The following is a 27,719-nucleotide window of genomic DNA, read 5'->3' as shown; positions in this document are numbered from 1 at the left end:
GAATTAACGCCAGTTGCACCGTGGGCTCACATACCCATCTAGTGTAATAAACAAACCCTTATAAACGTATCGAATTCTGCTACTGTATCGATGTTCCATTACTATAGCGATTACAAACCGCTTAAGCAAAGTATCATGAAGATCGTGTAATAAATTCAATTCAAAATTTGCAATATTTTAGCTTTTACAGAATCTAGAATTCTGGTTTTCGTGCGCAATGATGAATCAGTCGTCAATAAAGGACATACAGTATTATAAATACACATTTACGTTTCTTATCTTCGTCAACCGCAGAACCAGTGTTCGTTATTCAGTATCAATTACTTGCTCAGTGTTCAGTATATTAATTCACTCTGGTCGGGCCACACGTCGATTTACAAATCTACTATCATCTCCACATAAGTGCACAACTTAACAACAAAATGGGTTGCGGTGAATTTCTCGTGAAATATGTGCTTTTCTTTGCCAATTTAGCATTTGCGGTATGTATTTGTGCATTTCGATTTTTTTAACACGTTAATTGGGTTATAAAAAAATGGATGTGTTTTAAATTTAATATAAGTACATGTCATTGGACATTTGTGGACTGGAAACAAAACACGTTGACACCACAATGTGAATACTGCTGTCTATCTTCATTTAAATAATAAAATTGAGCTCCCAAATGCATTGTAATAGCCAGCCAATCCGTCAAACCAAATGCGTGATAACGAGGCAGAAATAAGGAGGGCGGTTACGAGACTATTATGCCATTTCTTGGGATTCGGATTAGGAGTCGGAAATTATATTTATGGAGGAAGACAGAAAATGAAGATCCTACTACACGTACACACAAATTATGTGACATAGTAGTAGGTGAAATAGGACGAGATATGTTATTAATTCAAGGTTACAGAGTAAACTTATTCCTACCCTCCAAACCAAAATTAACGGCCTCACGATCAAAATGAATACCAGCCTATACGGTCTTACAGTATATTAGACCACCTACTACATCTATTATATACATATATGTATATACCACCAACCTGCCTATTTCTACACTGAAGCATCAACGCGTTTCAGTTTGAAGGGCGGGGCAGCCGTTATACTGTAAAAACGGAGACTTTAGAACTCATATGGGTGGAGGCATTTACGTTGTAGATGTCTATGGGCTCCGGTAACCACTTAACACAAGGAAGGCCGTGAGCTTGTTCGTCCACTTACTTAAACAAAAAAAAACATCAATTTACATAATAAAATAAAAATATGAGTTTGTATTTCACGAGCCATAAACACGCCAAGTCGGTCAAACTTCTGATAAGTGATAAGATTAAACATTTAGCCTGCTATAGGCTGAAGATAAGGTATAGCTATCGACTCAGTACACGGACAATGGAAATGCTCACAACATTTTCTAGGGATATGACAAGTTTCCTTATAAAATTATGATTCAGAACGACATATATGACGTCATACATCCAGGAAGCTTTGGTCAAATTGACATGTGACGAACAATCGGAAATATATTATTTATTAAATGAGATCGTGGCAATGGCTATAACGTAATGAAAGGCTATCATGAGTTTCTTTCTTCCCCTCAAACACAGTCCACTGAGTTTCTCGCCGGACCTTCTCAATATAATAATAATAATAATAACATAATAATTTCCATAATAACCATGGAAACCGTCTACAACAACAGACGTGTCAAAAATTGCAAAATTCAAATTTATTTAATTTTACCTAAATTTTTACAAATATTTATAGAAAAAATACAAATAATTAAATTTTAAAAATGATAAAAACAAAAAGAGAAAGTGTAAAGTTGGATGCAAAAACGAAAATAAAGAATTTAAAGAAAACTGCAATGTGACACGTCCATGTCGACGACAACTGCATTAAGGAAAAATCCAAGTCGACAGTGTAGACAGGTGACCTGTGGCGCACGAAGAACATCACCATGTATTCCGTCGTGTTCGTCGGATGGCTCTCCAAGTCCGACGAGAATTGAAAATTTATCCAGCGACGAAACACAGCCGTCCCCTGCGCCGCCAAGACCTGTGCGCCGGGGCCGCCCACCATTGGCACGCTTGGGATCAACGAGGCGAAATGCCCCGTCTACGGTCCCCGCTACCAGTGGTGTAGTGCGCTCTCGCATGCGTTGGAACGAAAATATAAATATGAATGTCATGCGAGCGTACTATGAGGCTACGGAGGGAGAAACCAACCTTTCTGCGTATCGCTCAAAAATGTTTTCTGTGTTTCAGACATTGTGCCCGACCGTGAATGTTTCGACACAACGACTGTCAGATCAGGTGAGGGCTATCCAGCGGCTTAGGCTGTTGGACCAGTCTCTTCTTGATCGACTACGCTACGAAGCGCTACCTGTTCCCATCGAACCACAAGAAAACCAAGTGGTAACTGACACCGTCGCCCCAATAATACAACACGATGAGGAAATTCAAGAACAGGTTTGTGCAAGTAACCAGGACTATGAGCGTTTGAGTAGTGCTTTGGAGGATTCTATTCAAGAATATAGGTTAGTCTCCGCCTGCTCTAGACCACGATTACCACGTTTGCCTATGCATAGACGTAATGTTTCGCTTGTAGGGGCCCTGGACTCTATTCTAAAACCCTATTTAGAATCAAGTACGGATCTAATTGATACGCACTCACTTCTGTACTGCGGTGCGGTAGCGGTTTGTCGTGTAGCTGAGGTTAAGTCTCCAAATTTAACCCAGACAGCCTATCGACCCCCTACTAAACCACAATGGCAGTGCAGAATTGAGAAGCGAATTGATAGGGCCAGGATTCTTATAGCAAAGCTTATGTGCTTCCAGAAAGGAAATACTCGTCCACGGGTTATGTGTTTCGTCGATCAGGCTTTTGCCGGAACTGGAATAAGCTCAAACGAATACATGACCTGTATTATTGAGCGCATAGACTTCTGGAAGCAAAAAGTTTATGCTTGGGCAAGCCGTATTCGTCGGTATCGTCTAAGATCTGAGCGATACCATTTGAATAGAGTTTTCCAAAGAGATCAAAGAAGTGTATACAGAAACTGGGAGTCGTCTCAATCCCAAGTGACCAATGAGCCATACAATGTCAATGAAGAGGACATGTCAACATTTTGGAAAAATATTTGGTCGATACCCATTGGTCACTCTGAAGGGGAATGGATACAAACTGTCAGGCGGGAATGTGAATCGTATAAAGAGATGGATCCAATAACAATATCCGCCATTGATGTTTCTCGTGCAGTACGTTCGATGCCAAATTGGAAAAGTCCGGGACCGGACGGACTACACAGTTACTGGATCAAGTGGATCCGAAGTTCACATGAACGCCTGGCAGCTCAATTCCAACAGGCCCTTGAGATGGGATCACTCCCAGATTTCATGACATCTGGTATCACTTATTTGATTTACAAATCTGGCAATACCTCGGATCCCAAGAATTACAGACCAATTACATGCTTACCTACCATCTATAAGCTACTTACATCCATTTTGAGAATCAAAATTCAAAACCACATTTTTAATAATAACATTTTATCACCTAATCAGAATGGATGTAAGGCTGGGTCTCGAGGTACAAAAGATTTGCTACTCATTGACATGACCATTACTCAACAAGTTCGGCGGGGTAAGAGGAACGTTCATATGGCTTGGATTGATTATAAGAAAGCGTATGACTCTGTGCCTCATACATGGCTAATGAGAGTTTTAGAGCTATATAAAATAAATCCCATACTATGCTCCTTTCTTAGCTCATGCATGGGTCAATGGTCTACGTTTCTTAGTCAACCAGGTCAGATGACTTCTTCTGCTGCCCCGAATTTAATAAGGATTAAGCGGGGTATCTTTCAGGGCGACAGTCTGAGTCCTTTGTGGTTTTGTTTGGCGCTTAATCCTTTAAGTACATTACTTAAAGATTCAACGCTAGGCTACCGACTTCGCAGAGGAGCTGAGGCTATATCACATCTCTTGTTCATGGATGATCTCAAATTATTTGCTTCCAAAAAACCAGACTTAATGAGTTTACTAAAAATAACCGACAGTTTTAGTAAAGCCATTGGGATGGAATTTGGTGTTGATAAATGTGCGTTCATAGATGTACAGAGAGGTAAAGTTGTAAGCTCAGATTGCTTACTACTTAACCATAGTGTGGTCCTCAAGTCTCTTTGTGAATCGGAAACTTACAAGTACCTTGGTATGTTTGAAGTGCTGAATATTGTTGACGCAGATATGAAACAATCGTTTAGAGATCGGTTTTTTGGTCGTCTTATAAAGGTCTTAAAAAGCCATTTATCAGGCGGAAACAAAATCCGAGCGTTTAATGGTTGGGTCATGCCTATGTTAACATATTCCTTTGGCATACTAAGGTGGACGCAATCAGAGCTGGACGTACTGGACAGAAAAGTCAGGCGATTGTTAACGGCATACAGAATGCATCATCCACGTTCGTCTGTAATGAGGTTGTATATTCCTCGGAAATGTGGGGGTCGTGGTATTTTGAATGCCAAGGATCTACATAACCGAGAGATATACAACCTTAGGGAATATTTCCTTAAGATGAACGTGAATATGTATCGGGATGTCGTTGCAGTCGATAAGGGGCTAACTCCGCTATCCTTAGCTAACGGGAATTGGAAGAGGCTGAAGGTAGAGGGTATTTCAGATCGCATAACCGTATGGAGGAGCAAGGAGTTACACGGTAGGTTCTACCGGGCTCTCACAGGGCCTGATGTAGACCAATTAGCTTCCGTGGCCTGGTTAAGATTCAGTAACCTCTTTGGGGAAACTGAAGGTTTTATCTTTGCAATTATGGACGAAGTTATCATGACGAACAACTACCGGAAATATATACTAAAGGATGGGACGGTCGACATTTGTCGGGCATGCCACCGTCCGGGAGAGTCTATTAGACATATTGTTTCTGGCTGTTCTCGGTTTGCTAACGGCGAGTACTTGCATAGACATAACCAAGTGGCTAGGATTATCCATCAACAACTTGCTCTGAAATATGGTTTTCTTGATTCTGCTGTACCTTATTACCAATACCAACCTCAACCAGTTCTTGATAATGGTCATGTTACGCTCTACTGGGACCGATCTATTATCACGGATAGGTATATTGTTGCCAATAAACCTGATATTGTGATAATAGATCGATCTGCGCGTCGAGCAGTGTTGGTTGATGTCACCATTCCTCATGACGAGAACCTCGTGAAGGCAGAAAAGGACAAATTAATAAAATATTTAGACCTGGCCCACGAGACTACCGCCATGTGGCATGTTGATTCAACCATCATTGTTCCAATAGTTGTATCGGTACACGGCTTGATAGCGAAAAGTTTCGATCAACATCTTAAGAAACTTTCGTTATCCAGCTGGGTTAAGGGCCTAATACAGAAAGCAGTTATCCTCGATACTGCACGCATTGTGAGGAGGTTTCTCACTCTGGAGTCCTAACCACTGGTGGCTTGTGTCGTAGACACCGCCATCAGCGGCAATCTATTTTTATATAGTGTTTTTTAAAAATTGTATTTTTAATATATTTTTTAAAAAATATTATGTAATTAATAAGATTTTAAATAAATATAAATAAATAATAATAATAATTTATTTATTTCTCTCTTAAAAGTATAGTACAAATACAAATGGAATTTAACCTTATAATTTATTTTGTAAGCCTTTGAAAGAGCTGAAGTCTGCACTAGGCTCAAAGACCTGTATTACTGATCTCCAGGCTCCCTCCTTCTTAAGATAGATTAGGTTAGGTTAAGTCGTGAACCCGGGACCTGGGCGGGCCCCCCGGTGCGCACTCTGCGTGGCCGGGGGCTCCGTCTGTGGGGGAGTTTGGCTGGACTTCCACCGTGGCGCGTCCGTAGGTGGCGGATAACGGGATCCTCTGGGCGACATTCCCAGAGGTATCGTCCGATCTTTTTCGTTGCAAGGATTCTTAGGTTTAGGTCCTAGGTTTAGGGTTAGGTTTAGATGTAGATTAAGGTCCTAGGTATAGGGTTAGGTTAGATGTAGGTTAAGGTCCTAGGTATAGGGTTAGGTTTAGATGTAGGTTAAGGTCCTAGGTTTAGGGTTAGGCTTAGGATAGCTTAGATAGGCTTTGCAACGAAAGAGATCGGATGACGCGGACCAAAATCAGCACTAGGAGGAGCGGAAGGACTGCGCTCTCCACACTCTTCACTAAGTGAAGAGTGCTCCTTCTGGAGATCGCAGCTTCCGACGGCACTGGTTCGCCGGCCTGCCGTGAGCGGTGGCACCCTGTGCCCCGTAGTCGTGGAAGTGAGTCAGCGCTGCATTTTCGCAGCTGCTGACCGCTGGTTGCTATGTCCCCGGCTTCGGCTACAGGGGAACGCCCCCCAGATATGGGGGGTACCGGTTCGCCGGCGTGGCTTCGTGGTTGCTCGTTTCGAGCGTGGGGCGGTGGTCTGCCGAGTTGCCCTGTGCACCCGGTGGGCTGCCGACCAACCCGTAATCCTCACTGAGTGGGGGGCGGTGGCCGCTGCCGCAAGGCACGGGGTCGCGAGGACGTAAACCTCTATAAAAAATACCCCAATCCCAAGCTCCGATGCCCGGTGAAGGGATGAATGGCTGGAGGGAGTCCAGTCCCGAGGGCATCACCTGATCCCAGGGGACCTCACCCCTGGTTAAATAAGAAAGGAAAAAAAATGAATATGGACAATTGTGAAACAGTATTACCCCAGGAGGGTACCTCCCGCTCAGCGGGAGGAGAATCCCTCCGTGCCTCCGAGCAATCGGAGGCACGCTGCCCCTCGTATTCTGGGGGGGGCAACAATTGCCTAGAGGAAGGAGGCGGCAGCACGAGCCGCGAAAAAGATCTATTCGTGCATCCTGAGCGTTGCGACAGTGCACTCTCACTGCGCTCGACGCGAAGCTCTGCGAGGGGCTACGCGTCGAGTGGTCGAGAGTCGCCGCTTTTGCTTCGGAATACTACCGGACGGTTCGCCAGCAGAGCCAACGCTGATGCGAAAACTCGGAGGAAGCGGAAGACGGTCAAGAGACCGGTGACTTCCGCTCCCTCCGACTCCTCGGAAATTGAACCCGCGCCCGCCAAGTTTTTGGCGGTCGAGGAAAGAACGGCGACTATTGCGGCGTCGTCTGCCAAAGAACAGGATGTTCGGATAACCTGCGGCGGATTGGCAGCCGGCTCGCTGCGAGGCGGGAGAACCCGTTGTGGGAAGGCCGAACGAATCAGGGAGGGAGAGGTTGAGCGGTTGTGCCGCTCCCTTATGGAGACTGAACCCACTGACCTCCACAAAACTTTCGAAACCTCTCTGGATATTGTCTCCAAGGTGGCGAGCAAATCAGGCTCCTTAAAGGGCACGTACGTGCATGCCCTGAATTGCGTGGTCACTGCCATGGGTAGACTCTTAGAGGCATTTCTCCAGCGCACTGCCACGGAGGAAACAGCTGGCCTGCGGTCGCAGCTGGAGAGTCTACAGGCTTTGTACGCCTGCGTTCAGAGTGAGAATGCAGAGCTTCGGGCGGAAAGTGTAAAGTTGCGGGAGGAGATGGCCGCCATGCGTGTGGCCATTGATGGTGTAAGGAGACAGCGGGGCAGTTCAGTTTCCCCACCACCACCATCCCAAGTGCAAGAGGCCATAGTGGCGGAAAAAGATAAGGAGATCGAAGACCTCAAGAGACGCCTAGCCATTCTTGAGGCTCGCACCTCTACAGTAGTGCGCGCGAGGCCACCGCTGGCACACGAGCGGCCAGCGCAAGCATCACTAACGCCTAAGACCGCGGCTGCACCGGCGCCCGCGAACGCCACTGCGGCCAAACTGACTACACGGTCCAAGACTGCTGGGCGACGAACACCCGCCCAACCTGAGAGGCCTCAGGCTGCTGCTTCTGCCCCGCCCCAGCCTGCGAAGGCGGGGCCTGGCAGAAGCCGCAACAATCCAAAGGGGTGTGTGAATGCCGCCCAGCCAGCGCAACACCCCCAGCCCCGTCCATTGCCTCCCGCCCCGTCCAACATGGACGCAGCCTGGACGACGGTAGTGAAGCGGGGTCGAAGGAGGGCGCAAGACGTACCTAACCCCCGTCCCGTTCCGACAGTCAATGCTCCCCAGGTAGTGGGTCGAGCAGCAACTGAAGGGAAAAGAAAGGGAGGGCGCAAGGCAAGAAAACCGCGCGCCCCGCGGTCGGCGGCTGTCGTATTGGAGCTGCTGCCGGCTGCCAAGGAAAAGGGCCTCACCTATGGGGAGGTGATGGCCCGGGCGCGCGCTAGCGTCGACGTGGATGCCATGGGCGTGGAGGGTGGCCTCCGAGTCCGGCACACCGCCAACGGGGCCCGGTTGCTGGAGTGTCCTGGTGCCAACACCAGTGCGGCCGCGGACAAGCTAGCAACCCGGCTCCGTGAAATCCTGCCGGACCCAGAAGTGGTACGTATAGACAGGCCCGTCAAAATGGCAGAAGTCAAAGTGACGGGCCTGGATGAATGCGCCACAAAGGAGGAAGTGGCCGCCGCCATTGCATCGCAGGGCAATTGCGCCCTCACGCAGGTCAGAGTGGGAGAGCTGCGAAGCTCTTACTCTGGAGCCTTCACTGCGTGGGCGCGTTGCCCTATGCAGGCGGCCACGCTCCTGGCTACGCCTCCACAAGGTCGGCCCGCCGACTCACCAGGGAGGCTGCGCGTGGGCTGGGTGATGGCCCACGTGCAGTTACAGAAGGCCCGCCCCTGGCGATGCCTCCGGTGCTTCGGCACCGGGCACGGCCTCGCCAGGTGCCCATCGGCCGTGGACCGCAGCGGGCTTTGTTTCCGCTGCGGCCAGCCCGGACACAAAGCGGTCTCCTGCACAGCCGCCGCGCCACACTGCGTGCTATGCGACGCGGCGAAGCGGCGGGCCGATCATCGGGCTGGGGGCCCGGCCTGTCTTTCCGCCCCCTCCTCCACAAAGAGGAGGCGTGGCGGGAAAAAGAAGAAAATAACAGAGGAAGAGCCGGCTGCGTGTAAAGCAGCCGGCCAGTCAGTTCCCACCGCGGCCGTCGGGCCGCAAGGTGGGACGGAAGACGAGGGAGCGATGGACGTGACACCTCAATAATGGATCACGTCCATCGCTTCCTCCAAGCGAACGTGAACCACTCCGCCAGGGCGCAGGATCTCCTCGTCCACACCATGGCGGAGTGGTTCATCGACATCGCGATCGTTGCGGAGCCATACTTCGTACCTCCCGACCGGGAGGATTCCTGGGCCGGAGATGTTGATGGCTCCGTGGCGATCGTGATGCGACAGTCAGCGGCGTTACCCCCCCTTGGAATGGTGGCCAGGGGATCCGGGTACGTCGTAGTTAGGGTCAACGAAACCGTCGTGATCGGGGTGTACTTCTCTCCGAACAGGAGTCTCGCTGAGTTCGAACGGTTCCTGGGTGGGCTCGAGGCGTTGGTTCATCGCTTCGAGTCTCGCCCGGTGATACTGGCGGGGGACCTCAACGCTAAATGTACAGCGTGGGGCTCCCCCCGCACGGACTCGCGCGGCGAGTTCCTGTCGGAGTGGGCTTTCGCGACCGGTCTCTGTCTTCTGAACAGAGGTTCGGTCGCGACCTGCGTGCGGTGGAACGGGGAATCACACGTGGACGTGTCGTTCGCGTCTCCGTCCGCCGCACGCCGTGTCCGTGGCTGGCGTGTTCTCGAGGGGGCGGAGACGCTCTCGGACCATCGATTTGTCCGATTTGAGCTCTCCGTTTCCACTTCGTTGAATACGCCGGCCGAAGACGCCCGCGGCGAGGAGGAGCTCCCGCGTAGCGCTCCCCGATCATTCCCACGATGGGCACTGAAGCGCCTGAATAAGGTGCTCGCGGTGGAGGCGGCCACAGTGGCCGCGTGGGCGCCGATGCCCGCGCGTCTAGTGGACGTGGAGTCGGAGGCCGATTGGTTCCGGGGTACGATGCGTCGCGTCTGCGATGCTGCGATGCCCCGGGTCAGCGGCCGCGCTCCACGTGGCGGTGCGTATTGGTGGACGCCCGAGATCGCACTCCTCAGAGAGGAGTGCGTGCGGGCACGCCGCCGAAGCGCCCGCCACCGCCGTCGCCGTCTTCGCGGTATGGATTTCGCGGAGGTGGCGGCCCGCTTACATGCCGACTGCCGTGAAAAGCAGGAGGTTCTGCGGCGGGCCATCGGCGAGGCCAAGTCTCAGAGCATGAAGACGCTCCTGGAGACGCTCGATCAGGATCCCTGGGGGCGCCCGTACCAGACGGTACGCAAGAAATTGCGACCGTGGGCGCTCCCGGTGACCGAGCGTCTCCAGCCTCAGCAGCTGCGGGATATTGTCTCCGGGCTATTCCCGCGGATGGAGAGAGACTTTGAGCCCCCCTTCATGGGCGTGCCGCCACGCCTTGACGTGAGCGGTGATGCCCCTGCTGAGGTGGTTCCTCCGAGCATATCGGAGCAGGAGATTCGTGCGGCCGTGTCGAGGATGCGGAGGAAAGACGCGGCCCCCGGCCCTGACGGTGTTCACGGTCGGGTTTGGGATTTGGCCTTCGGTGCCCTTGGGGACCGGCTCGTGCGGCTCTTTGAAGCCTGCCTCGAGTCGGGGCGGTTTCCAAAGCAGTGGAAGACGGGCAGACTTGTTCTGCTAAGGAAGGAGGGACGCCCTGCGGACTCACCTGCGGGGTATCGTCCCATCGTGTTGCTGGACGAAGCGGGAAAACTGCTCGAGCGGGTGGTGGCCGCCCGCATCGTCCAGCACCTGACGGGAGTGGGTCCTGATCTGTCAGCGGAGCAGTTCGGATTCAGGGAGGGCCGCTCGACCATCGACGCGGTGATGCGTGTGCGCGCCCTCTCTGATGAGGCTGTCGGCCGGGGTGGGGTTACACTGGCGGTGTCCCTGGACATCGCCAATGCGTTCAACACCCTGCCCTGGTCGGTAATCGCGGGGGCGCTGCAGTATCATGGCGTCCCTGCGTATCTCCGTCGGCTGATCGGGTCCTACCTCGAGGATAGGTCGGTCGTGTGCACCGGGCACGGTGGGACGGTGCTCCGCTTCCCCGTTGAGCGCGGTGTTCCACAGGGGTCGGTCCTTGGCCCTCTCTTGTGGAACATCGGCTATGATTGGGTCCTGCGGAGCGCCCTTAGCGCTCCTCTCCCGGGTCTAAGCATAGTTTGCTACGCGGACGACACTTTGGTCGTGGCCCGGGGGAAGGATTTGCGCGAGTCTGCTCGTCTTTCCTGCGCGGGGGTGGCCTTCGTCATCGGCAGGATCCGACGGTTGGGTCTGGAGGTGGCGCTTGATAAATCCCAGGCCCTGTTGTTTCACGGGGCCCGGAGAGCGCCGCCTCAGGGGGCCCACCTCGTGATCGGAGGCGTTCGCGTCGAGATCGAGGCAACCGGGTTGCGGTACCTCGGTCTCGTACTGGACGGTCGTTGGAGCTTCCGCGCTCACTTTGAAAGATTAGGTCCCCGACTGATGGCGGCTGCCGGCTCGCTGAGTCGGCTGTTGCCGAACGTCGGGGGGCCTGACGTGGTAGTGCGCCGCCTCTACACGGGGGTGGTGCGGTCGATGGCACTGTACGGGGCTCCCGTGTGGTGCCACGCCCTGACCCGTGACAACGTTGCGGCGTTGCGACGTCCGCAGCGCGCGATTGCGGTCAGGGCGGTTCGTGGATACCGCACCGTCTCGTTTGAGGCGGCGTGCGTGCTAGCTGGGACGCCTCCCTGGGACCTAGAAGCGGAGGCGCTCGCTGCGGATTACGCGTGGCGATGCGATCTCCGCTCCAGGGGGGAGCCGCGTCCCGGCGCGGCGGAAGTTCGAGCGCGGAAACTTCAATCTCGGCGTGCCGTGCTCGAGGCGTGGTCTCGCCGCCTGGCGGACCCCGCCTACGGGCGACGGACTGTCGAGGCGATCCGCCCGGTCCTCTCGGACTGGGTGAATCGCGACCGAGGACGTCTCACCTTCCGAGCGACGCAGGTGCTCACGGGACACGGCTGTTTCGGTCGCTACCTGCACCTCGTCGCCCGGAGGGAGCCGACGCCGAAGTGCCACCACTGCAGTGGCTGCAACGAGGACACGGCGGAGCACACGCTCGCGTACTGCACCGCTTTCGCGGAGCAGCGCCGCGTCCTCGTTGCAAAAATAGGACCGGACTTGTCGCTTCCGACCGTCGTGGCTACGATGCTCGGCAGCGACGAGTCCTGGCAGGCGATGCTCGACTTCTGCGAGTCCACCATCTCGCAGAAGGAGGCGGCGGAACGGGAGAGGGAGAGCTCTTCTTCCCTCTCGGCGCCGTGCCGCCGCCGTCGAGCCGGGGTTCGGAGGAGGGCGTTTGTCCAGCTCCAGCCCCTATGAGGAGGCAGTCTCCTCCCGGTGATGGTCACGGGGCGACCTAAGGGGGTTGAGGCTGCGCCGCACGCTACCGTCACTCTAGCGCGCTGGCACCAGGAGGACGGGACGGCGCGTCGGCGGCTGCGGACTGCGATGCGGTCCGCATTTTCGTCGTCGCTGTCGTCGCCGAACATACTGTTGAAGAGCAACCCGGTCGGCGGTGTATCGCGTTCCGACCCGGCAGGCTGGTTCTGGCCCAGCGGGGTATCCTGGAACACCAGCGGCACCGCCCGGGCGGCCTGGTAGGGCCGCCGTACCGCGGAGACCGACGTCGTTGGTCGTCGACTATCGCCTCGACGACCCGTCGGTCGGGCGTCCTCGGGGTGGCGCCGCGTGTCTGGTTGTAGTGTTGACCGCGGGAACCCCCCTACTCTGAACGGGTTCTGACCCCGGACGGAGATCGGACGTCGGGTGTAAGAGTGCAGGGGAGTCGTTTAGTGGGTGGGCCCTAAAATCCTTGGGCCCGCGATCTGCTCTCAACACCTGCAGATCGTTGAGTCTCACATACCCCGCGCGCCCCCTAGGCGCGGGGACCTCGTAGGAGGTTCGGCCCCCGGCCCGAAAAAAAAAAAAAAAAAAAAAAAAAGGTTAAGTCGTGAACAGATGCTAAGGACTAGTATTGAGAGATCATTAGGTGTTATCATTTAAGGTCATTATGCGTGTGTGTGCGTGTGTGTATGTGTATGTGTGTGTGTGTGTGTGTGTGTGTGTGTGTGTGTGTGTGTGTGTGTGTGTGTGTGTGTGTGTGTCTGTGTGTGTGTGTGTGTGTGTGCGTGTGTGAGCGTGTGTATATGTGGGCGTCAATTGGTCGCGTTTCCGATCCGGTGGTAGATTCTGCGAGGCACGGTTCTTGCTAGGGTTCATGTTAGCAACGTCGTAAGGTTTGAGCGCCGTGTGCTTACCTACTAGTTAAGGTTACGCTGAAATAGCCTCTCAATGCTCTCAGCTTAGGTAAGAAAAAAATATTCTTTCAATTTTCAAGGTAAACAACTTCACAGTCCGCACGGTGTTCATTTTTGACGCCGCCACTCCACCTGAGTAATAAAGACGAATATTTCCTGTATTGTTCCTAGTCATATACACCCAACAGAGTAGTCGTGGGCATGCATCAGTCGAATCCTGCGATACCGATGCTCTCGCGATGCGACGCCATGTGGCTCGATGTTTCGCAGAGTGAGAGCAATCATTTATGTTGCAGCAAGTCACAGATTTTATGAGGTCGGTCCATCGTGTTGGAGATCGTCCGCGAGATCCTGTATTGTATCAAAATAATAACTGGAAGCAAATAAACCAGGGTCATCCGGCCCCAAATTAGGATTCCCTGTGTTAAGGGTACCAAAGTCTGACATACGTGAACAAACAAACTTGTTCACCACATGAATGTTTGCTCGAACCTCGGCGCATTAGTCAGGGACGCTGATTACTGCACCACGGAGTCACTCGGTGGACGTAAAAAACTAACAAAACAAGTGTAATCCTTTAAAGAGGAATAACTACTAACTCGAAGAAAGATGGCGGCGTCTAACAGTGCGGACTGTCATTTACCACTACTAAGTTCTGTATTTAACTAACTATTTTTTTTTCATAACCTAGTAACTTAGAGGATTATGCCAGCGTGTTACGCGGTGCGCTGTTTTGTAGTTTTAAAACAAACTTTATTTTAATACAAACTGAATTTATTTATCCTTTACAAAAATCTGATGTAACACGGACAGAGGATGTTATAAGCTTGAAGATTGATGTCGAGCTCTCGCGTTTCAAGGAGAAAGAGAATTTATACATGAATAATAATTACTAAACGATTAGTAAATGAGTCATTTAGACTATGAACCTTATTGGTAATATTTAGGATCCATAACGACACAATTAGTAAATGACAGGATATTATTATTTATTTATTTTTTTCTTTTTGGACCCAACACCAAGTGTTATTTGCCACTTTCAAAAAGGATATTATTAACTAATGTTCTAATCGCAAATGAAGATTTGATGTAAAGTAAACAATATGAAAATGATTTAGTAACATAAGGAAATAAGTATGTTATATAGTAAGAATGATTTAGAAGAACTAAGGGTTAGAGTACATTATGTGTTTATAAAAATTGTTAAATGACTTGGGTAATAGTGTGAGGGGCATAACATCACAAGCGTAACCTGACAAGTAGATGAGCTCACGGGGCTCTAACCAGAGGCTACTTATACGTGTTTTAATGAGATAAAATTCATTGATTTCAGTTGGCAGGTCTCGCTCTGCTGGGCCTCGGATTGGCGGTTCATTTACAATTCGCTGACATAGAGACCGTTCTGTCAGAGACCAGCTTCAGGGTAGCGCCGGTGGCCTGTATGATTGTTGGAGGCATCGCATTCGTTATTGCGTTCTTCGGATGCTGCGGTGCCATCAGGGAGAGCAACTGCATGCTTGTCACCGTGAGCTATTGAGTTTTATTTTTATTTTTTATTTAATATATTTTGTACACACAGTTGTTAGAAGAAACACGGCAATAAGGATACAGAGTACAAGGGCACTACTTATTTCATGTTGAAATCTCTTCCAGTAGGCCCGCAATAGGAAAGAAGAATTAGGAACACAAACCTAGTGCATACAGTAAACATTACATAATATAATAATATATACATATTACAAGATACAAAACAGTATATATAGATAGATATCCTACTTACTTTATATTATAAATACATTATACAAATATGTATATATACTTTTATTTAATATGGTAAGGATAAATAGTTTTCTTTAACAGATTTTATTGAATATTCTATTTGTCTTCTGTCATTGAACAGTAAATAATAGCTTTACAAAAGTTATTCTTTATTTAAAAATGAATTTATCTCTTATTGGAAGTGTGTTTTCAGTATAATCAATAAGTGTATTAACTATACTTTTTAAAGCTAAAAATGTAATTTGTTACATTGAAGATAACAAAAAAATATGATGTATCAAATTTTAATATGTTACAGATTTAGCTTAATATTATGTCGACGATCCTTCGTGCTAAGCGTCATGTCAAAACCGGATGTTTGGATACATTTACGAATTTGTAACTAGATATCCGTACATACGACACGAATTCTTTGAAACTGAAGTGTACATGTTTTCTTTGACGATTAAAGTATTTGATAAGCCATATGACAATAAAAAAAATACTTTAGTACTTATATTATGAGTGTATGAACAAAATAAATCTATAAATGTTAGATAACACTCGTAACCTTTGCAGCAGATACTTGGGAAAGACTCAAAAAAAATTATAATAAATAGTCGGACAGTATTGTGTTAGGTTTTTAAGTTATCAACATAGATTATAAGTAATACTTACTAACTTTAAAAACAAGAACGCCTGAGTTTCTTGCTTAGTATTCTCAATCTTAAACTACATTACTTTTGTAGCTTCGATGATTGAATGCGCTTTTGACTCAACTGGTGGTTACCGAAGTCCATGGACACAACCAAAGCTAATGGGGTCACCCAGCTTGAGACGTGATTTCTAGGTCCAAGCTCTGAAGTACCACGGCTGTCGCAGACTTGCAACCGGAACGGACTTGCAAGAAATAGGCTAGATGGTGGTACCTTCACCTTTTTATTTATTGCTTAGATGGGTGAACGAGCTCACAGCCCACCTGGTGCTAAGTTACTGGAGTCTATAGACGTCTACAACGTAAATGCGCCACCCACCTTGAGATATAAGTTCTAAGGTCTCAGTATAGTTACAACGGCTGCCCCGCCCTTCAAACCGAAACGCATTACTGCTTCACGGCAGAAATAGGCGGGGTGGTGGTACCTACCCGTACGGACTCACAAGAGGTCCTACCACCAGTAAAGCAGTAAAACATGCGGGTTTACACAATACATTTTTTTTTCTATACACAGTACGCGATCTTCATGCTGGTGTTGATGGCACTGAAACTGACCTTGGGCGTAATGGTGTTTGTGAATCTCGACGGAGTAGTTGCTGCTATCCCGAACTGGATGAACAAGACCTTCCAGCAAGACCAAGATACGTTCCATGTCATCGAGCATAGAGTAAGAAAGTGTTACACATAGTACATACAAATGATCTTCATCTTCAATTCTAAATGTAAAAATTTTACATTTTATTTTAGACTTTTTGTTTACATACGTGCTTCATAGGTCACTTTGGGGCTGTTCTTTTAGCAGTTCACGGTATATTTCTGATACATTTACACGATTAAAATGAGACGTGTAATACGCGACTAGAATCCGAAGACGGATGATATTTAAGGATAACCACACTTACCGAGATTCGATGGGTTAAAATCAATTATAAAACTTGGCGAAATGATTCTTGCCTTGAAGTTAATTGGAGTTTTTGTGTCTCTGATCAATCAATGACAACAGTAATGGAACGTATGTTAAATGTACAATGTGAATCCCAACATAATCGTCTACAGACAAGGAAATTAAAATCACCACCTTAGTCGCGTAACGCGGCTTAAAAACCCCCACACACGACCTATGTCTTGGTGCGGCAGTGAAAACCGCATTCTTTCGCTCGATGCGAAAAGAGACTATATTTTTTTTTTTTAGATGAGTGGACGAACTCACAGCCCACCTGGTGTTAAGTGGTTACTGGAGCCCATAGACATCCACAACGTATAAGTTCTAAGGTCTCAAGTAAGTTACAACGGCTGCCCCACCCTTCAAACTGAAACGCATTACTGCTTCACGGCACAAATAGGCAGAGTGGTGGTACCCATCCGTGCGGACTCACAAGAGGTCCTACCACCAGTTTCCAAATTACTAAAGGTGTGGGCATATAAAAAAGCGACTTTAGTAAGGCCTATCAGGTCTCATACGCACTGTAAAGAAGTCGAATGTTGCTTCTAAAAGTCCTCATACGCACCGGCTGAAAGTCCTTTAAAAGTATACCCGCAGTTAACGTGTTAAAAATATATTTTCACGTCAGCAGCTCAAACATGCCGCTTTTGCTGCGAGACAACAGTGAACAAAACGCGATTTTGATTCGAGCGTGGGTCAAAGTAGCTTTTTTAATTTTTCAATCTTCAGCGTCACGAATTGACATTGTTCAGCCATAAATGTCAAACATTCGAATTTTACTGTGCCGTCTCTTTCACATGCATATAAAAAAACGAGTGAAAAAAACAAACCCCTTCGAAATTCGATTTTGAAATTAGACCTCAAAGAAAACACATTCGGACACGCGTAATACCCTAAAATTTAAAGATATTTGTAATAAAGAAATTACGTTTTTTTATTAGTTATTTCTGTCTATTCCTGTTCATTTCTATGTCTTCTAAGTAATACGTTTTCTCACTGCTGAGGTGAAAAGTTATGTGTGCTATACGAGAGCAAAGTTTTTTGCATCTCGTGCTGTTTAGTCTACGCTCGACTCACTACGAGTCACTACGCTCAGGATTCAAATCATAGAATCATTCGCTTGCTCGGGACTCAAAATCAGCACTCGAAACAAAAAACAACTGCTGTCTTGTTGCACAAATAACTATTTCCGAACAACACAATGATAAGGTTTCTTTTTTACGTGATAACGTCTTATAAACCGATAACAGACAACCAATTTGTAACAAATACAAAATAACAATGTGTAAATTGGTTGTCTGGCTGTTGTTCTTCAGTGGATTCTTAGACCCCTCCGGGATGAGCTCTTGCTCGCCTATCTGTCCTGGTGAAATTCGAAAGCACTCCGGGACACCAGTAATTCCTCAATCATAAAAAAAGGATTCTTTGCCACGCACCATCCGGTTTTTGGAATGAGCTCTCCTCCGCGGTTTTCCGGAGCGCTATAAGATGTCCCTTCTTAAAACGAGGCTTGTGGAGAGTACTTAACGGTTGGCAGCGGCTTGGCATTTTTTTTTATTGCCTTTGTAGGCAGACGAGCATACGGCCCACCTGATGGTGAGTGGTTACCGTCGCCCATGGACTTCAGCAATGCCAAGGGCAGAGCCAAGCCGCTGCCTACCGCTGGCTCTGTCCCCGGCATTACTGTAATCTATGGGCGACGGTAACCACTCACCATCAGGTGGGCCTGGGACCTCGTCTGCCTACAAGGGCATTAAAAAAATCTTAGAGATAAGATCAGCAACGGAATAAACGCTACGGACTAATTCTACTACTTCATAGCCATTAGCAAGACCAACGACTTTATTAAAGAAAAAAAAACTCGTTTGGCACTCGGGGCCTGCCGCAGTAAAGTTATTGCATAGCATTTTTTATAAATTTATACAATTATAACTAACAATAATAATTTAATATTAAAATAATAATAAAATAACACCACGCTATATTTATAAACATTAACAAAAGCAAAACATTAAGTGTGCCCTTCACACTCATAAGCTAAGCCGCGCGAGAGAGAGATGGGCAGACTTTTCATGATGCGCATGCAGTGCGACGTCACGCCGCGCGCTTATTCACAAACACTACACAAGTGTAACGTGTGAATGTGTTGAACGCGAGCTACATGGTAGGCGGAGAGGTGTTAGGTTGTTTTCGTTACGGAATTTCTTGATTCGGTCGCCGCGCTCAAAGCCCGCGATAAAATCTATGCAATAGCTTAATAGCCGAAATGTTCTCTGATTTCAGTTCAGCTGCTGTGGTCCAACGGGTCCGGGCTCGTACCTATCCTTGACCCTGCCCATAACGTGCTGCTCGACGACCCCCTGTACGGTAATCAACGCGTACGCCGGCTGCACCGAAGTCCTGCAGGCACTCTTCAATAACTATGGCGTTGCTATCGGCTCTGTCGCCATCGTGATCGCCGCCATTGAAGTAAGTGCAGTTCGGTTCCAATTGATTCTTGTCCACCTGATGGTTGTGATGGAAGAGATCGCTCTTAGCGATAAGACTGCCAATTGTACTTTTTTTTGTATTTAATGTATCGCATTCTTTATTTTTTTGGTGTACTGGTGGTAGGATCTCTTGTGAGTCCGAACGGGTAGGTACCACCGCCCTGCCTATTTCTGCCGTGAAGCAGTAATGCGTTTCGGTTTGAAGGGCGGGGCAGCCGTTGTAACTATACTGAGACCTTAGAACTTATATCTCAAGGTGGGTGGCGCATTTACGTTGTAGATGTCTATGGGCTCCAGTAACCACTTAACACCAGGTGGGCTGTGAGCTCGTCGATCCATCTAAGCAATAAAAAAAAAATGCGATGCTTATATCCCATGGTAAGCCAATCACATTGGCTTACCATGCCAATGTGAACCTTTTTTTTTTTTTCGGGTAGAGGGCCGAACCTCCTACGAGGTCCCCGCGCCTAGGGGGCGCGCGGGGTATGTGAGACTTAACGATCTGCAGGTGTTGAGAGCAGATCGCGGGCCCAAGGAATGTGAACCTAACCTAACCTATCTAATAGAAAAAAGAAAAGAAAAGAATGCTCTCTGACTCTCTCTCACAACATGTATTTGTACTAGACATTTGTTTTGTTTTATATTTCGCCACAACATATTCACTTTCTGTAATTTTTACTTTATTTAAACTGGCATATTGATAAATAGTGTTCGGACATGATAATTGATTAGATACAAAATTAATTTTATATACAAACATATTCTTCATTTGTTTCGTAATTGACTAGATAAAAAAAACTCTTTTACATAATTCCAAACATAAATAATATACAAAATCATGAGCATTGATGTCTGTGGGCTTCGACAACCAACCCTCCCTTAACGCTAGGTGAGCTGTGAGCTCGTTCACTCGTCTATGCTACGAGAAAAAGTCCGTTGTTCAGTAAAAAATCAGTTATTCAGTTTATGATATGTCTAATTTTTGTCTGATATTTTTTTGCTTTTGTGTGAATTTTTAAAGCGTCCTAAAATAATTCGATATCTTCGTATCAAAATAAGATATAAATTATTATATATGTATATATAGAGATAACCCTGTTTGATATTCGACGCTTATCTCAAAGTTATCGGAATAAATCATACGCGGGTTTGAATTCCGTTTCTTGTACTCATTTTATTATTGCAAGTTTTCGTTATTTTTTTTTTTTTTTTCCTCCTATTCTGATAGCCTTGAGAGGCTATTTCAGCGTACCCTAGCTTGTGTAGGTGAGCTCGCGGGGCTCAAACCGGAGAATTGCTAACACCGCCCTAGCAAGAGCAGTGCTTCGCAGAATCTACCACCGGATCGAAAGCGCGACCCACTGAGAAGATCCGGCAAGAAACTCAGTGGGCTGTGTCTGTGGGTTAATTCGCTCGTCGAGCCCTTCGTCGCAAGCGACGGGTTCGACGAGGAAGGTGACCGGTGCTTGTATTGCCTAAAAGCACCGTTAATGGATCAGGAGGATCCGTGATGACGTGCTTTGGGCGACGTCGACGGTTTACCAATCGGTCTACAGGATCGGGTATGTAGTTTCCGGCGGCCACGACAAGAGGGTTCTCATGTCGTGCCGTCTTCTCAAAGTGGCGCAGCGATGCCGACTGTAGATACTTACTGACGGGGTCGAGCTCCAGGTCATCGTGGAGGTCCACGTTCCTCTGGAACCATGGTGCTCGGACGGCTATCCTGCAGAATCGGAATTGTATAACCTGAAGGGGTTTCAAGTTGGTGCGGGCCGCGTGAGCGAACACTACGCTTGCATACGTCATGACGGGGCGTATGCAAGTTTTGTAGAGGGTTACCTTGTTACGGAGGGACAGTTTGCTTCGTCTACAAAGCATTGGGTAGAGTCGTCCTAGTATAAACGCGGCGCGATCGCGTACCGTTTTTACGTGGGGACGGAATGTCATCCCTCTGTCGAGGGTGACGCCTAGGTATTTGACTTTCGGGGCCCACGGTATGGGCTGGTCAAAGAGAGTGATGGGGCTAACGGCGGAGGTGTTTACGCGCCTATTGGGGAGTGGGGTGCTCGAAGTGGTATTCGGAGGGCGACCCCTTTTGAATAGCACCGCTGTGCTTTTAGTGGGGTTGATGTCTATTCGCCACTTCCGGAACCACTGTCCCATGGTGGTTACTGCGATCTGGAGTCGCCGATGGAGCAACGACATCTTCCTACACGAGTAGTAGATAGCCGTGTCATCGGCAAAGAGCGCTAGATGGGTCTCCGGAGACCGGGGTATATCGTTGATATACAAACTAAATAGTAACGGGGAGAGTGCGGAGCCTTGCGGAACTCCGGCAGTCAGATGACGGGGACGAGAACGAGTTCCCTCTACTCGATATCGAAACGAACGGTCGACAAGAAGTCTCGTATGATGAGCACGAGTCTGTCTGGCACTCTCATGTTGTACAGTTTGTAGATCAAACCGTTGTGCCAGACTTTGTCGAACGCCTTCGCTACATCGAAGAAGAGGGCGCCGGTCGGGATTTGTTTACGCCTATTTAGCCCTATTAAGATGTGCTCCGTCAGGCGGTGCACTTGTTGTACGCACGAGTGTTTGGCGCGGAATCCAAACTGCTCGTCTATTAGAATTTTATTCGCGGTAACGAAGTCCCAGAGGCGTTTCCGAAGGAGCCGTTCGTAAATTTTGCCTATCGCTGGGAGGAGACTAATCGGACGGTAACTAGCGGTTTCATTATTCGGTTTGCCCGGCTTGTGTATACCGATAACGTCCGCTTCTTTCCATACCGCCGGAAAGATGCAGTGCGTCATAGCGGCATTTAAGATGGTAGCCAACATTGTTATCAGTTGGACTGGTAAGAGTTTTAACGCGCGGTTGCGGATGCCGTCGGAGCCGGGTGCCTTCTTAGGTTGAAGGTTATCTATTACTTCTCTAACTTCGTCAGAGGTAATGGGGGGTAACGCGTCCGAGGGTGGCAGGGAAACTCTGCGCTCGACCTCCCTGTCGACTGCCTCGGTGTGTTCGGGGTCCGCGTATTGAGTGCTGGTGGTGCACTGCTCTTGCAGTGCATCGGCCACCAACTCTGAAGTTTTCGTACTAAATATTATGAGGCATTGATGAGGCATTGATTAATGATTGGCAATTGAATTAAAAATGCCAATCAGAAGTATACATGATTGAGAAGTTAGGTTATTGGTTATTACAAATTACATTACAAAGCACATATTCACATCGTAAAACTAAATATAGATCGGACAATACATTGACCTCGTATTTTTCTTGCAAGCAAGTTCTTCTTACATCAAATACATAATTTACTGCCTATTTCTGCCGTGAAGAAGCGATTCGTTTCGGTTTGAAGGGGGGTTAGCCGCACCATTATCTGCTCTGTCGTCCGTCTCTCTCACTTTCCGAGTGCATGACACCAAGTTTCTCTGAATTATTCGAAGAATTATTATTAATATTACGAAGTCGTCGTGGCCTAAAGGATAAGACGTCCGATGCATTCGTATCCAGCGATGCACCGGTATTCGAACCTCGCTGGCTAGTACTAATTTTTCTAATGAAATACGTACTTCAACGGGGAAGGAATAATATAGTGTAGTAAAAATCAAACCCGCAAAATTATAATTTGCGTAATTACTGATGGTAGGACTTCTTGTGAGTCCACACGGATCGGTACCACCTATTTCCACCGCCCAGCCTATTTCTGCCGTGAAGCAGAAATGTGTTTCGGTTTGAAGAGTGGGGAAGCCGTTGTAACTATACTGAGACCTCAGAACTTATATCTCAAGGTAGGTGGCGGCATTTACGTTGTAGATGTCAATGGGCTCCGGTAACCGCTTAACACCAGGAGGGCCGTGAGGTCGTCCACCCACCTAAGAAAAATTTGTTTATTTTTTTTAACTGAGTTTAAGTTAGCTTGTCTGTTATTTTAACTTAACTTCTGTTTAACTTTCAGTTGGTGGCCGTCATCTTCGCTCTGTGCCTCGCGAACCACGCCCGCAACAAAATGAGGAGGTCGCGCTATTAATCTTAGTTTAAGTTACCTAGTACTAAACCTATAATTAATATAGTACTGATTCTAATCTTTTTAAATAAAAACATTGTCGATTCACAATGAAAATACAGTAGCGTTTCATTTTGTAATTTATTGTAATTTTGGTAAATGTCTTTATAACGAGAAAAGGAAGATCTTCCACTGATCGGATGAGATTGCTTTGTTAGCCCATTGTTCAAATGTTATTCTTCGAAGCTTTTTAAATGCAATCTTGTTTTGATAATGTCGTTAGTGCGATTCAAGCATCTATGAAATATCTGCTCTTCTACAATAGCTACCGCTATATGTATATGAAGACATGTATACTTATAATTATGTATATGTAGACAATTTCAAACAGATGAACTTATGAGTGATTGCCGATGATGAATATAAAATATTAGAAACTGTGAAATTAAAGAAATGGAAAAAATCCCGTGAAATATAAAGGGTTAAGTAAATGCCAATATTTAATTTATAGGCATCTTTAGTCCATAATAAGACGACATTTGTGAGGACCACAAATCACATTGAGATGTTAAATCAGAATCTTCCTTTTTTTTATTTTTTGCTTAGATGGGTGGACGAGCTTACAGCCCACCTGGTATAAGTGGTTACTGGAGCCCATAGACATCCACAACGTAAATGCGCCACTCACCTTGAGATATAAGTTCTAAGGTCTTAGGAATAGTTACAACGACTGCCACACCCTTCAAACCGAAACGCATTACTGCTTCACAGCAGAAATAGGCAGGGTGGTGGTACCCACCCGCGCGGACTCACAAGAGGTCCTACCACCAGTAATCACGCAAATTATAATTTTGTAGGTTTAATTTTTATTACACGATTTATTCCTTCACTGTGGAAGTCAATCGTGAACATTTATTGAGTACGTATTTCATTAGAAAAATTGGTACCCGCCTGAGATTCGAACACCGGTGCATCGCTCAACGCGAATGAACCGGACGTCTTATCCGTTAGGCCACGACGACTTCATAAAAAACTGCGGGAACTATGGTAGTCGAAATTCTTGACGCGCTGATGATGATGTCTGAAGGCTATAATTGTTTCGGCGCAGGTCAACAATTTAGGAGGTTTAACGACAAAGGGAAGATCTTCCACCGATCGGGTGATATTGCTCGGTAGACCGACGGTCCGAAAGTTGGTCAGAACTTCTACGAGTATTTCAGCAAGCTTATCTTGAAAATGTCGTGTTGTATGATAACTACCGCCACAAAGAATTACTGGTGACCCAGAGGCTTTTCCAGTTTCACGTGGACTGGTGGGCGAGCACGGGATCAGCCAGAAGGGGTGGGACTACAGTTGCCCGAGCGCCTCTGAACCAGATCTAGCAACTCAAGGGCAGGCGCTTCACTAATGCATCTACTACCGGGTCGCAATCGCGATCTGCCGAGAATATCCGGGGAGAAACTAAGCGTGATGTGGCTGATGTGTGGGTTAAGTTGCACATAAAACTCTACGGTACTATTTATTACCACAGTCCCTAAGCGTGCTTCTAGCGCTAGAGCTGCAGAAACTGCAGTAATTGAAGAAAATACTGGACGTATCGTTTCAGGCACTTAATGAAATTTTGTAGAAGTTTCCAGAATCCCCACAAATTTATGGAGAAATTGTTTTATTGCTCATTGCTTTTTTTTAATATATTGCTTAGATGGGTGGACGGGCTCACGGCCCACGTAGTGTTAAGTGAGTATAGGAGCCCATAGACATCAATAATGTAAATGCCGCCACCCAGCTTGAAACATGAGTTCTAAGTGTCAGATTCATAGCATAACGGCCACCCCGCTCTTCAAACGCATTACTGCTTCACGAAACGCATTACTGCTTTCCGCGCAGAAGTAGGCAGGGTGGTGGTATCTACCCGTAAGGACTCATAGCACGCTATACCACCAGCAATATCCGTGGCGCCACAACAAAAATAAAAGTTTTGGAACCCTGAAAATTTGTAAATAAACAAAGTACCGTACAATAGTCATGTATAAATAAAGAAAGTAGTGAAAGTATAAGTTTTTTACGTCATCGTGTACATCTATATTTTCACCTCGCACAAAATACTAGGAAAGGTGATAATTTTTAACCCATACTGTATGTAAGTTCCAAGAAACTATGTTATTTGTAAACAATGAAACTTACTTGACTACTGAATAAATGAAATGAATTATCGTATGATGTTGAACAACCCATGGGTCGTGGGTCACATGTTTGACTGTTAACAGGAGACCTTATTTTTCAAACAGGGGATCTAGCCCTCTCCCGAGGCTCGGGTTCAGTATTATTGGATGCAACGATATCTATATATACTTAGTCTGGCCATAAATACTATTACAAAGGAAAACAAAAAAAAATCTATGGCAAATAACATTTATTACTTTTACCGTGTGTTATTTTAATACATAAATATAAAACAATTTAAAGTATAAAAAGCTTATTCGAAGTGGTCTCCATTGGCTGCAATACAGTCCTTTAAACGTTTAGGCCAGTTATCAATAGAAGCACGCACTTTTTCCATGGGAAAATTTTTCACTACCAATCGTACGGATTATTTTAGGGACTCCAAATTATCATGGCCTTTAGAGCAAGCCGTACTCTCTCCGTGCTGGAATCATGGTCCAGGCGGCTGGCCGATCCTTCGGCTGGTCGTAGGACCGTCGAGGCGATTCGCCCAGTCCTTGTGGATTGGGTGAATCGTGACAGAGGACGCCTCACTTTCCGGCTCACGCAGGTTCTCACTGGGCATGGTTGCTTCGGTGAGTTCCTGCACCGGATCAGAGCCCAGCCGACGGCAGAGTGCCACCATTGTGATTGCGACTTGGATACGGCAGAGCATACGCTCGTCGCCTGCCCCGCATGGGAGGGGTGGCGCCGTGTCCTCGTCGCAAAAATAGGAAACGACTTGTCGTTGCCGAGTGTTGTGGCATCGATGCTCGGCGACGACGAGTCGTGGAAGGCGATGCTCGACTTCTGCGAGTGCACCATCTCGCAGAAGGAGGCGGCGGGACGCGTTAGAGACGCGCAAGCCCGCCGCCGTCGAGCGGGGGCCAGGGAGGCGGATCTCGCCCAAGCCCTGGCCCTCTAAGTGTTTCGGGTCCCCCTCATATGTCGGTCTGGGGACCGGCGAGGGGGACCTAAGAAGACGTCGTGCAAGCTGCTCTGCACGCGTTTTACACAAGAGCATCCGGGTGATGGAAGGCCGGCTATCCTCGACCCACGCTGGTTCTGACCCAGCGGGGTATTCCGTAGGATAGCTCACTCTAACCGGCGCCATCTAGGCGGGCTCCGGATAGCCTGCCGACCGAGAGGGCTGGTGGTCGTGGCGCCGACGACCGCCAGTCCGGCGTCCCGAGGGGGAGGGTGATGGGAGAGATGTGCTCCGCACTAAACACTTCACTTTCCCCCCTTTGCCTTTTCATGAGTTCTGTCTCATGTGAGGTTTGGACGTTGGTTGTTGAGCGACAGGAGGTTTTAGTCGGTTCGACTCCGACATGCTCCACCCGCCGTCCCCAGTGGAGGGCGGAAGTCCGGCGATTTCCTCCTGTCCAAAAAAAAAAAAAAAAAAGCCGTACTCTCTAAAACTGACCATAAATCATAATCCAGCGGATTAAGATCGGGACTAGACGACGGCCAGTCTTCAGCTCTGATGAAGTCCGAAACGTTCGTTTCCAACCAAGACTGCGTAGACCGAGCTTTATGACCTGGCGCCGAGTCTTGCTGGAAGGACCATTCTTTATTATTGAACATTTTGTTGTTAAGGGGCTTCACTACCTTCTCAAGAATGGTATCTTGATACACTTGTGCCGATGTTTTGATACCTTTTTCACAAAAGTATGGCCCAGTCACTCCTTCATAGTTAATACGCCACCAAACCATCACTGAAGTCGGATAGTGCCCACGTTGCACTCTGTCGACTGATTGGGATGCTTTCTGAGAGCTTGAGCATAAATACGGTCATTTTGTGTGTTAAAATGTTGCTCAATTGTAAACATTTTCTCATCCGTAAACAAAATTTTTCTATGACCTCCCTTTGCGTACCGCTTCAGTAGTTGTTTCGATTTTACCACCCTATTCTCCTTTAAATTATCAGTTAAGAAATGATCAGTACGTCTCTTATAGGCTGCAAGTCCTAAGTCATCTTTTAAAATACGCGACATGGTTCTAGGATTTTTTTTTTTTTTTTTTTTATTGCTTAGATGTGTGGACGAGCTCACAGCCCACCTGATGTTAAGTGGTTACTGGAGCCCATAGACATCTACAACGTAAATGCGCCACACACCTTGAGATATAGTTCTAAGGTCTCAGTATAGTCACAACGGCTGCCCCACCCTTCAAACCGAAACGCATTACTGCTTCACGGCAGAAATAGGCGGGGCGGTGGTACCTACCCGTGCGGACTCATAAGAGGTCCTACCACCAGTAATTACGCAAATTATAATTTTGCGGGTTTCATTTTTATTACACGATGTTATTCCTTCACCGTGGAAGTCAATCGTGAACATTTGTTGAGTACGTA

The 27,719-nt window shown here is 47.7% G+C and overlaps 1 protein-coding gene across 1 annotated transcript; it reads left to right on the top strand.

The window, feature by feature from the left end:
* Positions 1 to 363: 363 nt before the first annotated feature.
* LOC732926 (tetraspanin E118) lies at positions 364 to 23,245 on the top strand. The gene is given in 6 exon segments (NM_001046926.1): positions 364 to 482; positions 14,581 to 14,772; positions 16,235 to 16,387; positions 18,947 to 19,132; positions 23,114 to 23,164; positions 23,167 to 23,245. Coding segments are annotated over 6 exon segments (672 nt in total). The 5' UTR covers positions 364 to 422; the 3' UTR covers positions 23,197 to 23,245.
* The last annotated feature ends 4,474 nt before the right edge of the window (positions 23,246 to 27,719 follow it).

The sequence above is a fragment of the Bombyx mori genome, chromosome 18 (assembly GCF_030269925.1).
Source record: "Bombyx mori chromosome 18, ASM3026992v2".
NCBI classification, from domain to species: Eukaryota; Metazoa; Arthropoda; class Insecta; order Lepidoptera; family Bombycidae; genus Bombyx; species Bombyx mori.
This window is presented reverse-complemented; position numbering and strand designations above follow the sequence as displayed.